The sequence below is a fragment of the Euphorbia lathyris genome, chromosome 2, assembly GCF_963576675.1.
Source record: "Euphorbia lathyris chromosome 2, ddEupLath1.1, whole genome shotgun sequence".
NCBI classification, from domain to species: domain Eukaryota; kingdom Viridiplantae; phylum Streptophyta; class Magnoliopsida; order Malpighiales; family Euphorbiaceae; genus Euphorbia; species Euphorbia lathyris.
Genome location: NC_088911.1, coordinates 142042500 through 142055208, shown reverse-complemented (window position 1 = coordinate 142055208; position 12709 = coordinate 142042500). Strand labels below are relative to the sequence as shown.

At 35.3% G+C, this 12709-nt stretch overlaps 1 protein-coding gene across 2 annotated transcripts; it reads right to left on the bottom strand.

Moving 5' to 3' along the window:
* Window positions 1–1535: 1535 nt before the first annotated feature.
* On the bottom strand, window positions 1536–12352 carry LOC136220188 (U2 small nuclear ribonucleoprotein A'). Of its 2 annotated transcripts, none has more exons than XM_066007951.1 (8): window positions 12100–12350; window positions 11944–11984; window positions 11705–11834; window positions 11424–11629; window positions 10597–10770; window positions 7760–7810; window positions 7508–7675; window positions 1536–1984 (listed from the first exon to the last, which is right to left on the bottom strand). In XM_066007951.1, exons 1-8 carry the CDS (start codon window positions 12179–12181, stop codon window positions 1979–1981), a joined length of 858 nt encoding a protein of 285 aa, XP_065864023.1. In that variant the 5' UTR covers window positions 12182–12350; the 3' UTR covers window positions 1536–1978. The 2 variants fall into 2 exon arrangements, with proteins under 2 accessions (XP_065864023.1, XP_065864022.1); XM_066007950.1 differs by lacking the exon at window positions 1536–1984 and adding an exon at window positions 6987–7373 and having other exon boundaries at window positions 12100–12352.
* Window positions 12353–12709: the final 357 nt, after the last annotated feature.

Sequence of the window (12709 nt, the reverse complement as noted above, 5' to 3'; positions counted from 1 at the left end):
CTTCTGTTTGGGGTCAAAAGTAGAGATTATTACCTAGTTGGTTATAGTTGAAATTTACTTTCATCAAAGGGACTGTTTTTAACGGTGTTAAAAAATAAAAAAAATAGAATAAAAAAATTAATGACTTAGAACCTCTAAACTACAAGAGCTGCTAACCGTATTTTACTCTAAAATACAAGAGTTGCTAACTGTATTTACAAAAAGGTTAAACCTCAGTGTTTTTTGTATTTTACTCTAACAATAATATAGTTGCTAACTGTTTCGTCTTCTCTGTAAATTATCCTAAAAGTTTGATTTTATTTAGTTTTTCTTGGTTCAGTCAAAAATTAATTTTAATTTAAAAAAGAAAGAATATTAAAGCGCTCTAAAACTTCTAAAATATTGGAGCTGCCCCTCTATACGGATAATTTGATACCATTATATTTTAGAATTTGAATGGGATGAATAGTTTAAAAAATAAATGGGTAATATTAATTTCATAATCTTACCCATTAGAAACCTGAATAATACAGATAATGTGAATTACATACCATACTTTAAAAATATAAATTCATAACATAATCTATACTATAAAAATAATTTTTAATAAAAAATAAAAAAATAATATATTATAATTTTATTTTTATATATTATTGTAGGGTTGGTTGCTGCTTTTACTCCATTACAGCGTCTGCCCCGCCGTAATGGGGTAAAACAAAATATCTTTTTATCCATTACGGTGGATAAAGCATCGTAATGGTACTATTTTTTAACTAAAGTTTAAAAACAGCTCCTTCCAAAGAAATAATTTTTAACTATACCTAAACAAGGAATCATTTTAAAATTAACACCATTTAGAAGTTTAACCTCTCAAAATAAATCACCGACCCACTTGGTTAGACAAGTAACTTCCTTGTTACTTTCGGTGATTTGGTTGTTCCCACGAAATTTTGAAGAGTCTAGTGGGGTGTTATCTTTGGTTTGTTACCGATACTAGGTTTTTATTGAGACAAAAAAGTATAATTAAATTCTTGAATTTTATCTGCTTTAAGGATCAAGCTCCTAATCAATTATTTTTCCATATTAAATCCTTCATCGTTGATTTTGTTATGGATTTGACCATTATTTAACTCTTCCGTCGATTTTAGAAGGGAAGAAAATCGATTTGACAATTCTAATACTGAAAATCACAAAATGGAAGTGGAGAAGATTGAGTTTGGAAAAACCTACTGGAAATTAATTTCTATAATTTCTTCTTACTTTTTACTATCTATCTATCCTAAATAAACTCCTATTTTTTATTTGTCCACATCAATAAGCCGAATCTCTTTAACGATGCATGCCGCCCAAACTTGATATAAAAGTTAAATAAGGACCAAATCCATAACAGAATCAATAATCAAGAGATTAATGTGGAAAATTAATTAGGCTTGATCTTTAAAATAGGCAAAGTTCAGGAGCTTAATTATATTTTTGCCTTTTATTAAAAAAGGCACTAAAGCTACTCTAATAGATACAGACATCTTTTGAAACAACATCAACAGGTGAACAACAGGTGAACAACATGACCCGGTCTATAAAAATGGAAGCAGGGTTTAAAACTAGTCAGAATTGCCAACAGATAATCTCTCTGCATAAAGTGAAAGACGAAAAAGATATTTCGGAAGATGATCAGCTCTTCGGACAATAAAATACAACAAATGATAGATCGAAAATTCAAAATTGTGTTGAAGAGAATCAGTTTAAACCTAGGATGTCCGCCACTAGCTTAGGAAGTAATCGATTACCCAGTACCGAGAAATTTAGCATTCTAAAGCGAATTTGAAAAGAGGAGTTAAAACCGAACCCGCAAGTCAAGCTACATCTACAGGAAAACAAAATACGTTTGGGGGAATACTGCACATTTGAGGTTCCACAGTGAACTGATTTCGAATTCTCAGTAAAACTTACTAAGAAAAAGACATTTCCTCATTGATTGCATCCAGATTCCTATCCTCTTTTACTCCTGAAATAAATAACAAAAAAAAAATTAATTAATAACAAGAATCGCCTGCCCAAACTCAAAAAAAATAAAAAAATAAAAAATTGCACTAAATGCAAAAATTTCCAAATGCTCAGCAATTTATCAATGCTAAATTTTAGGCTTAAGGTGTTATTGAGACGCTGTCCTATTCAAAATTCTGTCATTTGGCCCCTGATCTATTATTCGATCATATTTGGCCCCTGAACCATTCCCAATTTGTGAAATTTCACCCAATTTAGATGGAAACTTGACAAAACCGTTATTCTCCCTCATATGTAATGATATTTTGACATATGAGCTTAACATGTTACACGTCTTGAAGTCTATTTGTCACATAAATTGTCTTATGTCGAAATAATTAATTAGATTAAAAAAGAAAAACAAATAAAAAAACAAATTTCTAAACTAAAATTTATCAAATTTAAGTGTCAAAATATCGTCACGTGCTAATGAAATAACAATTATGTCAAGTCTCCACTTAAATTTGGTGAAATTGCACCAATTGGAATAGGTAGGGGCCAAATGTAACCAAATAATAGATAAGGGGCCAAATAGTAGTTTAAGCCTAAATTTTATAACCTGAGATCTTTGCTTGAAACGATTAATTTTCATGTTTGATACTGCACAACTTACAACTTGAAATAGAAAACCGAATTGAATTCCACGAACTTATACGGGATTGAACAAATAATTACAGTTTATTTAATATTATTTTGTAAGGGTATTTTCATTTTTTTATAAAGTTAACTAAGCTTTGTGAAATTTATTCGCAAAGTTCTACCTACTTAAGTAGAATTTGGTTTAGACTTTGTTCAATTCTTCCACAAGACAATGAACTGAAGCTAGCATCTGACCGGGATTGACTTTTCGTGCCAGATGTTTTGCCTGGCCGAATTTAACACAACCAAGATCATAAGGAAGGAAAGAAGGGCAGCAAAAAGAAAAGGAGCTAGATTCAAATCCCCAGCTGGCTTGTGAGAAACTCCTCTTGCTGCTTGATAATGGTACAGCCCGTTGAACTCCCTTTCCTTTCGAAAGAGAAAGTCCAAGGAAGGAGGCATATTCTATGATGGACCTATGCCTACTCCTACAATGGAAACATCCAGAACTGTAGCTCGGGGAAAGCAACTGGTAATATGCTATTATAGTACAGAATCCCGGAAAGACCCTATACTTGTACAGGGCTAGAGACTACAGGCTCTCCAGATAAGGGAGAATAACAAAAACTGGCATTGGCTGAAATGGAGCTTGCCCCAGGTACGAAATGCCTGCAATGGAAGAACGAAGTAGCTCGACTCCCCTGAGACTTATACAGCAGATGGACTCGTTAGACACGCTATTAATGGTATAACTAGCCCTAGACTGCAGCACATTATTCACAATATATTTTACAGCTTCTAAACTCATCCCTCGTCCACGCACACAAAAACTAGAGAAACTACTGTTATAGAACCAGCGATTACAAAAGGCTAATTAATATAATAGCAAAAACTCATATTTGCAGAAAATTTAAATATAGAACAGAGCCAAAACTAAACTAAACTAATTACAAAACAGCACAAAATGCTTGGCTAGCAGCTTATAGCATCTCTAGCAGAAAGAAACATGAAATTATTGGTATTGTTGAACAAAAAAAATTTAAATTTTTTTAAATATAGTATTATATTTTGATTTTATTGGTGATTGAGGAAAATATGTTAGTGGATAGGACAGAGTGGATGGAGAGAATTTGTGTCGCTAACACGACTTGATTTCACGGTTTTATACGATGGTTCATGTTAGCCGACCCCGAATCATTTCGGGACTAAGGCTTTGTTGTTGTTTATAGTATTATATTATGAATATTTACATGTTCCCCACGTTTTCGTTTCCTATGCTTTTTAGAAATTACATTTCCTAGCGTCCGTTTCCGTTCAACATAGAGAAACATCATTGCAAACTAAATAAGGATACAGTAAATGAAATAAGAAAGAAAAACAGTAACTTACTGTAGTCTATTTCCCTAGTCTTTGAAAAAACTCCACGGTACTAAAAACACAAGCAGGGTCAGATCAAGTGAGAATTATACTTGTGAAGGGAAGAATATTGCATTTCTTTTTTCTTGATACTAGAGAATAGGAAATTTCTCAAACACTAAATTCTAAAATCCCGCAGTAATAATTCTAGATAGATAAACTGTTACAGACCCAAAGCCTAAACCTCTTCAAGCCTACACCTCTTCAAGTATACAGCCCTTTCAATCATGGCAGCAAGAAATTGAAAATTTCCTAAACCGAAGGCTGTTATTTATTTAATTCTACTTTGTGTGTGGCGTGTGGTTTGTTTAAGTCTGTATTGTTATAAACCCTGCAGCTCTAGTTGGTTGTTTGGTAGTTTCTTAGGTGCGCAGTTGTATTTTGTTTATTTTATCTAATGAAGTTTCAAGGGATAGAAGTTAAGTTCCTTTTCATAAAAAAAATACAGAAATTTGAAGTTCTCTATAATGATTTTCAACTAGTAGCAATCATAGGTACCAAAAGAAAAAAAAAAAAAAAAAAAAGGGGAAAGTTCAAATAAAACCCATGTGGTTTCACTAATTTTCAGATAAAGGATTGTGGTTTACTTTTTGTCAAACCGAGGACTGAGGTTTCGCATTTTTAATAATGCTATTAAAACTATCTTTAACGACCTGAAAATGAAAATTTTCAAGAATTAAAGTTGTTCAATGTCATATTTTCTATGGAACTACATTTTCGATTTTAGAAAATCATCTTTTTTGGAACTTTCTCTCTCTAAACATTAACTTTCTCTCTCTTTACCAAACATCATCTAAATAATCTCAAAATAAAAAAGTTGAAGAATTAAAGTTGCTTAGAATATTAATAGTTCTTAAAATATGTCATTTTTGAAGTTGTTAATGGTGATTTTAATAGAATCAATCGAAAAAGTCCTTATTTTGCTAAAGTTGAAAACCTCAGTCCTTGTTTTGACAAAAAGTAAACCACAGTCCTTTATCTGAAAATTAATAAAACCACAGGGGTTTTATTTGAACTTTACCCAAAAAAAAATCGAAGAAAAATAGACCCGATTTAGATTGGAGTCTTCCTACCAATCTACCCATAACTCAATCACAGACTTTGGGTCATAACAACTTGGTACCAAAGCCAAATGTTTATGGGTGATCTTCACGGATTACAGGAGGGCTTTATGGCCATGTATGGGGAGGACAGGGCTAGGGATCGGGCAGAGCAGGAGGCTACAAAGCAGTAATTGACTCAGCAAATGAATGATTTGCAGGCAAATTTTCCTCTGCTCGCACAGAACCTTGAGACCAAGGAAACAACAGTGTCAATCGGGGTAGAATAGATCGGGAACCAGTGAGGATAGAATTCCAGACCGAAATACAGTAGGTCCTCGATATTCTCGAATCGAATTTCCTAAATTTGAAGGCAGTTGTGACCCTCTACCTTGGTTAAGTCGTGATTATTTATTTCGCCATCAACATATTCCAAAGGAAGAAATACTACCGATGGTGGCTGGTCATCATGATGGTGATGCTCAACTATGGTTTGAAATTAGATAGAGGCAAGCTTGATCTAATATGTGATGAATTCAAAACACTTAGCCATTCATAGTTTGAGCCGGTTTCACATGGAACAAACTTGGGGGAATTATCTAAATTGCGGCACACAGGTTCAATTGGGGGAAATATCTAAAAATGGTGATGCTCAAAAATTTATGGTTGAGTGTTGTGCTTCTAGTAGTGGAATTGGCACTGTTCTTCAACAAAATACTCATCCTATAGAGTATTACTCTCGGACTTTCGCTATTCATCATCATAAGATACCTGTTATGAAAAGAATCAATTGGATTGGCTAATGCTATTAGACAATGTAGACACTGTCTTTGGGGACATGCTTTTGTTGTCCGCACTGATCATTACAGTCTCAAATACTTTCTAGATCAGTAGGTTGTTACTACTTCTCCTCAGCAGCATTGGTTAAGTAAACTTCTGGTTTTTGATTTCACATTGGAGTATCGGGAAGGTAAGGGCAATGTGGGGGCAGACGTTTTGTGTAGGCAACACGATCATGAAGGGACTTTAGTTGCTATTTCAATGCCCCAATTATTTTTGTTTGATGATATTTGGTCCCTTAATTCTTCTTCTTCAGAATTACAGCAACTGTTGCATCGGATACAGAATGGGGATTTGAATGATCAGTGGACAATTCGTGATGGATCAATATTTGTCAAATAAAGAGTATCTTCCAGCTGACTCTCCCTTCATCTAGACTATATTTTCAACCTTGCATAATCAAGCCCATGAAGGGTATAAAAAGACCGTGAAAAGAGTGGCTGTGGATTTGGAGGGGGATGAAATCGGATATTCAAGCTTTTGTTCGTTCTTGCAATGTTCGCCAACAGTATAAGGTTGAGCAGATTCACCCTGCTTGGAGCCTTACAACCACTTGAAATTCCTCATCAGATTTGGTCAGAAATTTCAATCGATTTCACTGATGGTTTGCCTCATCTCGATCACAGACTTTGGGCATAACATAAACCTAATTTACTCCCAAGTAATTCACAGCACAAGGTGCCCTTAAGGAGATGAGACCTCCAATTGCACAAGGTGTTAGGTGCCACCCCAGGCACTTGCCCAAGAAAATGAAGAACTACTTAAAATTAAAATTAAATCAAATAAAGAAGATAAGGAAATATACAAGAACAGAATTTTAGTTTCAAAAAAAAAAAAACATACAATCATACAGAAGATAATTATCAAGTAGAATTCTTCTAAATTGTTAATCGTCTTCTTAAGAAAGCTTTTTTCTCCCTTGCGTTTTCTAATTCTTTCCCTCAACCAGGGACGAGTTCTGAAACTTGCTGGGTTTCTGTAATCCCGTTTTGAAACTTTTCTTATGCCTCCTCTTAAATAGGTTTAACTTGTCTAAGAAGCTTTTTTTTTTTTTGTGAATTCAAAATATTATTTATGATGTTACCTTAAATCGAATTTACCCAAAAACCCTTTTAATTCTGTTTTTCCTTTTAACACAACGATTAAATATTCAAGAAAGCCTTATATACAAAAGACATGTTTCTTTTTTCTTTTTTTGCATTGGAACTGGCAGAGGTGCTCGCCTGTTGCCTTTAACAACACTAATTCTTTCACAAGTTAAAAGCCTATCCACAAACTCCCATCCTATCACCAATAGATTCACATCCTGAGCAAACATCAACATGCATGATGCATGTGCTTGACTTTTCCCCTAAGTTCGAGCTTTCACAGAACCCTATTATTCAGAGTTATATGTTGAGTAAACGGACAACCATGGACCTGCATTAACACTTCCCATTCTCATATGCTCCCAATGCCACTGAAAACCATTGCTACCTTAGCATTTGAAGCAAGTCACTTCAGTGATCAGTACAGATCTATCTAGAGTAACTCAGCAAGCACAAAATAGATAACAAAGAGAGCAAAGCAATCCGGAAAACATAGTTCTAAATGTATAACATAGATGATACCTGTTCCATAGGCTCAGCATCATTCTGGTCTCCCAGATTGCTTAATTCAGCTTCAGTCTCGTCCAGATTTTCAGTGATCATTTTGTCATCTTTTTCCATAACACTATTGGACCCAGGATTAGTTTCCAATATCTTCAGATCTGCAGGGATCTGGCCAGAACTCAGTGCCTGTCATCCAAAGTCCATTTAAAACTGCTTTATTAGTATCAGCAATAGAAATTATGCAAAGTGGAAAACAGCAAAAATAATTACCTTTTCAAGTCTGGCAACCTCTTCAAGAGTTTGGGAATTGACAATAGCAGCCTGCATGACAATAATACAACAAATGAAATTAAAATAACCCAAAAAGTATCTACACCCACAAATGGCAAAAGGTAAGGTAGTCATGTTTAAATTCAAGCATCACCACTGAAGTAAGAAACAACCCAGCTAGAAAATAGAGAGAAAATACCCTATCAAAAGTAAAACCTGTATTTTGAACAAGACATAGCTGGAATGAGGACTATTCCATCTCTATAATCCTTATCGTATCCTTATCTGTAGTATGTATTTTGACATCTACCATACTATGTCAAGTGTGCCCTTAAACTAATCCTTATCTATATGTATAATATGTTATATGCCTGCGATCTAGTAATGAGAGAACGATTTGATTTATTCGCGTTGTTCTTAGAACTTATTATGACTAGAAACAATACTCATTTAGAGAGAATCCTCTGCTCTCTCTAAAATAGATGCCTTTCATGCAATTATTATGTGTAACAAACGGTTTAATTACAATTGGGAAGACTTAGGACACATAAGACGCATTAAAAAGATTATTGGCTGCTGCTGGCCCATAGCACTACTCCCTGCCTGAAGCAGCTTGTCCTTGAGTGAGAAGACCGGTAAGCATAGCAAGGGAGACACCCGCCCTTTAGATCAGAACCTTGTCGATTTCCATGAACCACCCTATGACTCCCCTTGACATCCGAAAGTGATTGAATTCCCAATTCAGACTCAACAATGCCTTCCATCCAAAAGAGGCATTTGCAGCAGTGGCGCATGATATATTGCTCATCACAATTAAAGTAAGGTTTTAAGACCGCATTTTCTCCATCTCAGCCTGTGCTAGATATTTGATGAGTGGGCTTTTGCAGGTTAAGCTAGTACCACATGTCTGACAATGATATTTTCAATCGACACCCAGAAAAATCTGATGGTTCTGTCAATATTCTCCTCATTCACAAAGGCACGCTAGATTCATTACAGTAATAATATCAGTTGAGCAAATACACTTTGCAATATTATTCTTGTAAGTTGTAACCCTCTAAGAAAATTTTCAATTTATTACAGTGGAGTCGAATCAATCGAACAGGTAGAAAGTTGTTCAAATCAGCAGTAACAGGTCTGCATGAGAAACCTGGAATTGCCCAATTGCTTGAGTTCTTCCCGAGTTAAATCATACTTGTCCCTATCCAACTTCACAAACCATAGTTGCACATCTCCTTCCGGATGAGGGGCGACTGTCAACAGTCTTTCTACAACTGGAATTCGCTGATACCAAAAGAAATAATTACAATATCTTGGCCATGGCAAGGGATCAACACTGCTATCAGCAAGGGGGAACTCAATTCTGGTATTTCAAGGTGCAAAAGCATTTCATTCTAGGTTTGGGTTTTTGTCCAGCGGCAATTCTTTCTTTCTCTTTGCTCCATGTTCATGCTGTTATTCCTTGGTTCACAAACATCCAATCAAGATGCTGTTTGTACTCTTAATACATAGCCATGAACACTTCAAACTACTGCTGTAAAATGCGGGAGTCTTCCATAGCTTTCAGCTTAGATACCAAGTCATTACAGGCCTAGGATCTACTTATAGGACAGTGGGAATTATTTCATTTTCTTGTGAATCTTCCGTTAGAACCTACAATGACTAGAAACAAGGGTTCATTCAAAGAGATCCTTTGATCTCTTGAATATAGATTACTGAAATTCTTTCTCCTTGCTTATTCATTCTGACATACACATGGTACGTACAAGCCTTTATCAGGAATTGTAACTGCAGCATAAATTCCTTTCATGCAGTAACCAAATGTAACAGTCCGGTTTTATCATATGAGAAAGACATAAAATGCATACTTAAGTTCAATAAGGTTTCCTAAGTTCCCTATAGACAATAATTACTACATAAGCATAAGCAATAAACTATAGATTCATTAGAAAAGATAATGACATTAATATTCAGCATCTAATTAGTCCCCAGAAGCATTTGATGGAACCATAGGCTTCAATATAGACAGCCCCTTTGATTTTTTGCAAATTGTTCTACTTCCAGTTTCATGATGTATCAAAATTCTATCTCTGAAGCCCAACCACTCACTTACTCTTCAACCACACAATCCAACAAAGAAAAATCTCTCCAACCTAACAAAGCAAGATATCGTCATCTTGCATTCGATCACCTACAAAATCTCCATGCTAAGTAGTCAAAGTCCCTCAATTTCACGAAATTAAACTAAGATTATTGAACAACAATATTATTGTCAAATACCCATGTCTAAACCTGTAACAGAAAGCATAACTAGCAAAACATATGAGTGGATTATCCATTTAATGGTCACAACTCTAATGTAAATATTGATTGAAAGTTTAAAAGAGTTTTACAAGCTATCTAGGGCTCTTCTGCTAATCAAGAAAGAGATAATTATTCTCCTTTAAGAAGTAAGTCACAATAATTCTCATATATGATTGATAAGCAGGGCAACCATGACTTTCTCTAATTTCTTAAAACAGATTACATAGTGAAGTAAAGAGGTGTGTGTGGATATATATACTGCATCATCTACCAAAGTTCCACATGCTAACATATCAAGCACCTAGCTGTACTCAGTGCAGTACCTTAAAAAAAAAAAAGGGCGGCCCGGTCGCATTACGCGTCCCCGCTGAGCGAGGGTCCGGGGAGGGGTCCCACCACAAGGGTGTATTGGGGGCAAGCCTTCCCTTGCCAATTTAATTGGCAAGAGGCCGCTCCTAAGACTCGAACCCGTGACCTCTGGTCACACGGCAACAACGTTTTACCGTTGCGCCAAGGCTCACTCAGTGCAGTACCTTAATTGCAATAATTTGCTGGGGTGTGGGCGCGACCATCTTTGGATTCTGCTTTTCTTCTGCAACTTCTTTGACATTTACAACCTCATCTGGAGTGAATGTCTTGGTGGATTCTTTTTTAGCCTCTTCCTCAACTTCTTTGGATGCAAACAAATTTTCAGCTTCCAACCTCTCCTATCATTATTGAGAATAGGGACCAGCCAATTTGAAAGATGAGACAAATGCATGACAATAATCAAAACTACAAATAGTTCTACTAAAAGAAGGAACAGATAAACTATTATACAAAGGTATTCCACGAAAAGCAATTGAATTTGCGAAGTCAAAGGGAAGAAGCAAAGCTTGGAAGGAAGGCAAGCATACAGAAAGGTAAAACTAACAGGTATGAAATGTCATACAGTACTATACACTGTGTTTCTAAATCTAGCATAATACTGAACCATAACAAAACAAATCATGCTTCGTGCATCACATGTGGAAGGCTAATAAACATCACCAGGACACTCCAACTCTATGTAAATGTTCATGGAGTTTGTTAACCACCCGTAGCAACCAAAAAGCATGCATAATCAGTACCACACATCCTACCATGTCCATAAATCAAGAGACCAACTAAATGTTGTCCTTAAAATGACTTCCCTATTTTTTAGTATATCCATATAGCTACAAAATTTCCATGCAACAGCTTTTGTTTACAGGGTTAAAAAACTTCCTCATGTATAATAGTCCATATTAGCTTCACTAAAATGCAGCAAGTAGCGCATGAAAACAAAACAACAAAACAAAACAAAAACACACACACAAAAAAAAAATCATACGACTCTCACCTTGCTTTTTACTTTCTTGAAATCAAGAACCCGGAGTGACTTTAACTTGTATATCACATATAGTCTATAGTTTGGTTTTTTGGTGATGTTATTATCCAAGAGACTAAGGAACTGCAGCTTTGGAAGAGAAGCTAGAGGATCAATCTCAACCAAATTGACAAGCCTGTTGTTTGTGAGAACCAATGAGTGTAATTTTGGCAAGAAGTCTGCAAAAATAATAATAATAAGAGAAAGGAAGAGCATGAATTAGTTTCAAGTGCTACTCAACGTCTTAAACTTACCTCCAATATTTGGATTGATACGAGTAATTCTGTTGTTATTGATGATCAAAGTGCCCAACCGAGTGAGATATGGCATGTTTTCCAGTTTGACAATCTCATTATCAGACAAATCGACGGTATCAAATTGGTCCTATGGACAAGCCAATATACAATGTTACAAAATTACAGTCAGCCAGTGCAAATTGAAATAGATTCACACAACATTGCAGAGAGAGAGAGAGAGAGAGAGAGAGAAGTACCTCAGTAGCACCTATGTTTTCTATTACAGGGATTTTGTTACCTGCAACCAAAGGGGAAAAGAGTGAAACCAAAGAAATCAATGAGTAACAAGCGAACTATACTAGAAGGAGGGAATGTATTAGGGTTTCATGAAAGAAAAAAGCCGAGAAACTCACCTCGAAGATCCAATTCGCGCTCTTTAACGGCATTGAAGAAATGAGGACTTTTCCAAATCAAGTCGGCGGTGAGCCTTACCATCTTTTTTCTTCCTCTAATCTACAGAGATGCTGATAAGAGGAACTGTAAGGCTTCTTCTTTACGTACTGCAATGAAGCTTGCAATTCCAAAGTATTTACTCCGGTTCACGACGGCTGTCTTCTCTTCAATAGGGGCAGTCGTAGCTTCGGCCGCCTTCTATCCAAATCTTAACCTTAAAATTTGGGCTTTAAAAAACTTAGGCATAATACACTATTGACTCCCTAAACTAAGATTTCAAATTCAATTTGTATCTTAAACTATCAAAATCATTAATCATGTCCTTGACCTAACCAAAAATCATGGATCGACTCTCCATTCGAAACAAAAATCATCAATTAGGGTTTTATCAAAAATCATTCGATTGAACAGTTTCAAACTCTCTTCCCCAAACTCATTTTGAACCAACACACATATTATTATAGTCTATATCAAATATACATAATTTTTTATTTTAGGATAAAATAATAACTCAATTAATGAATTTTATATATTTCAGATACTTAATTTATAATTTTGATAGTTTAGGAT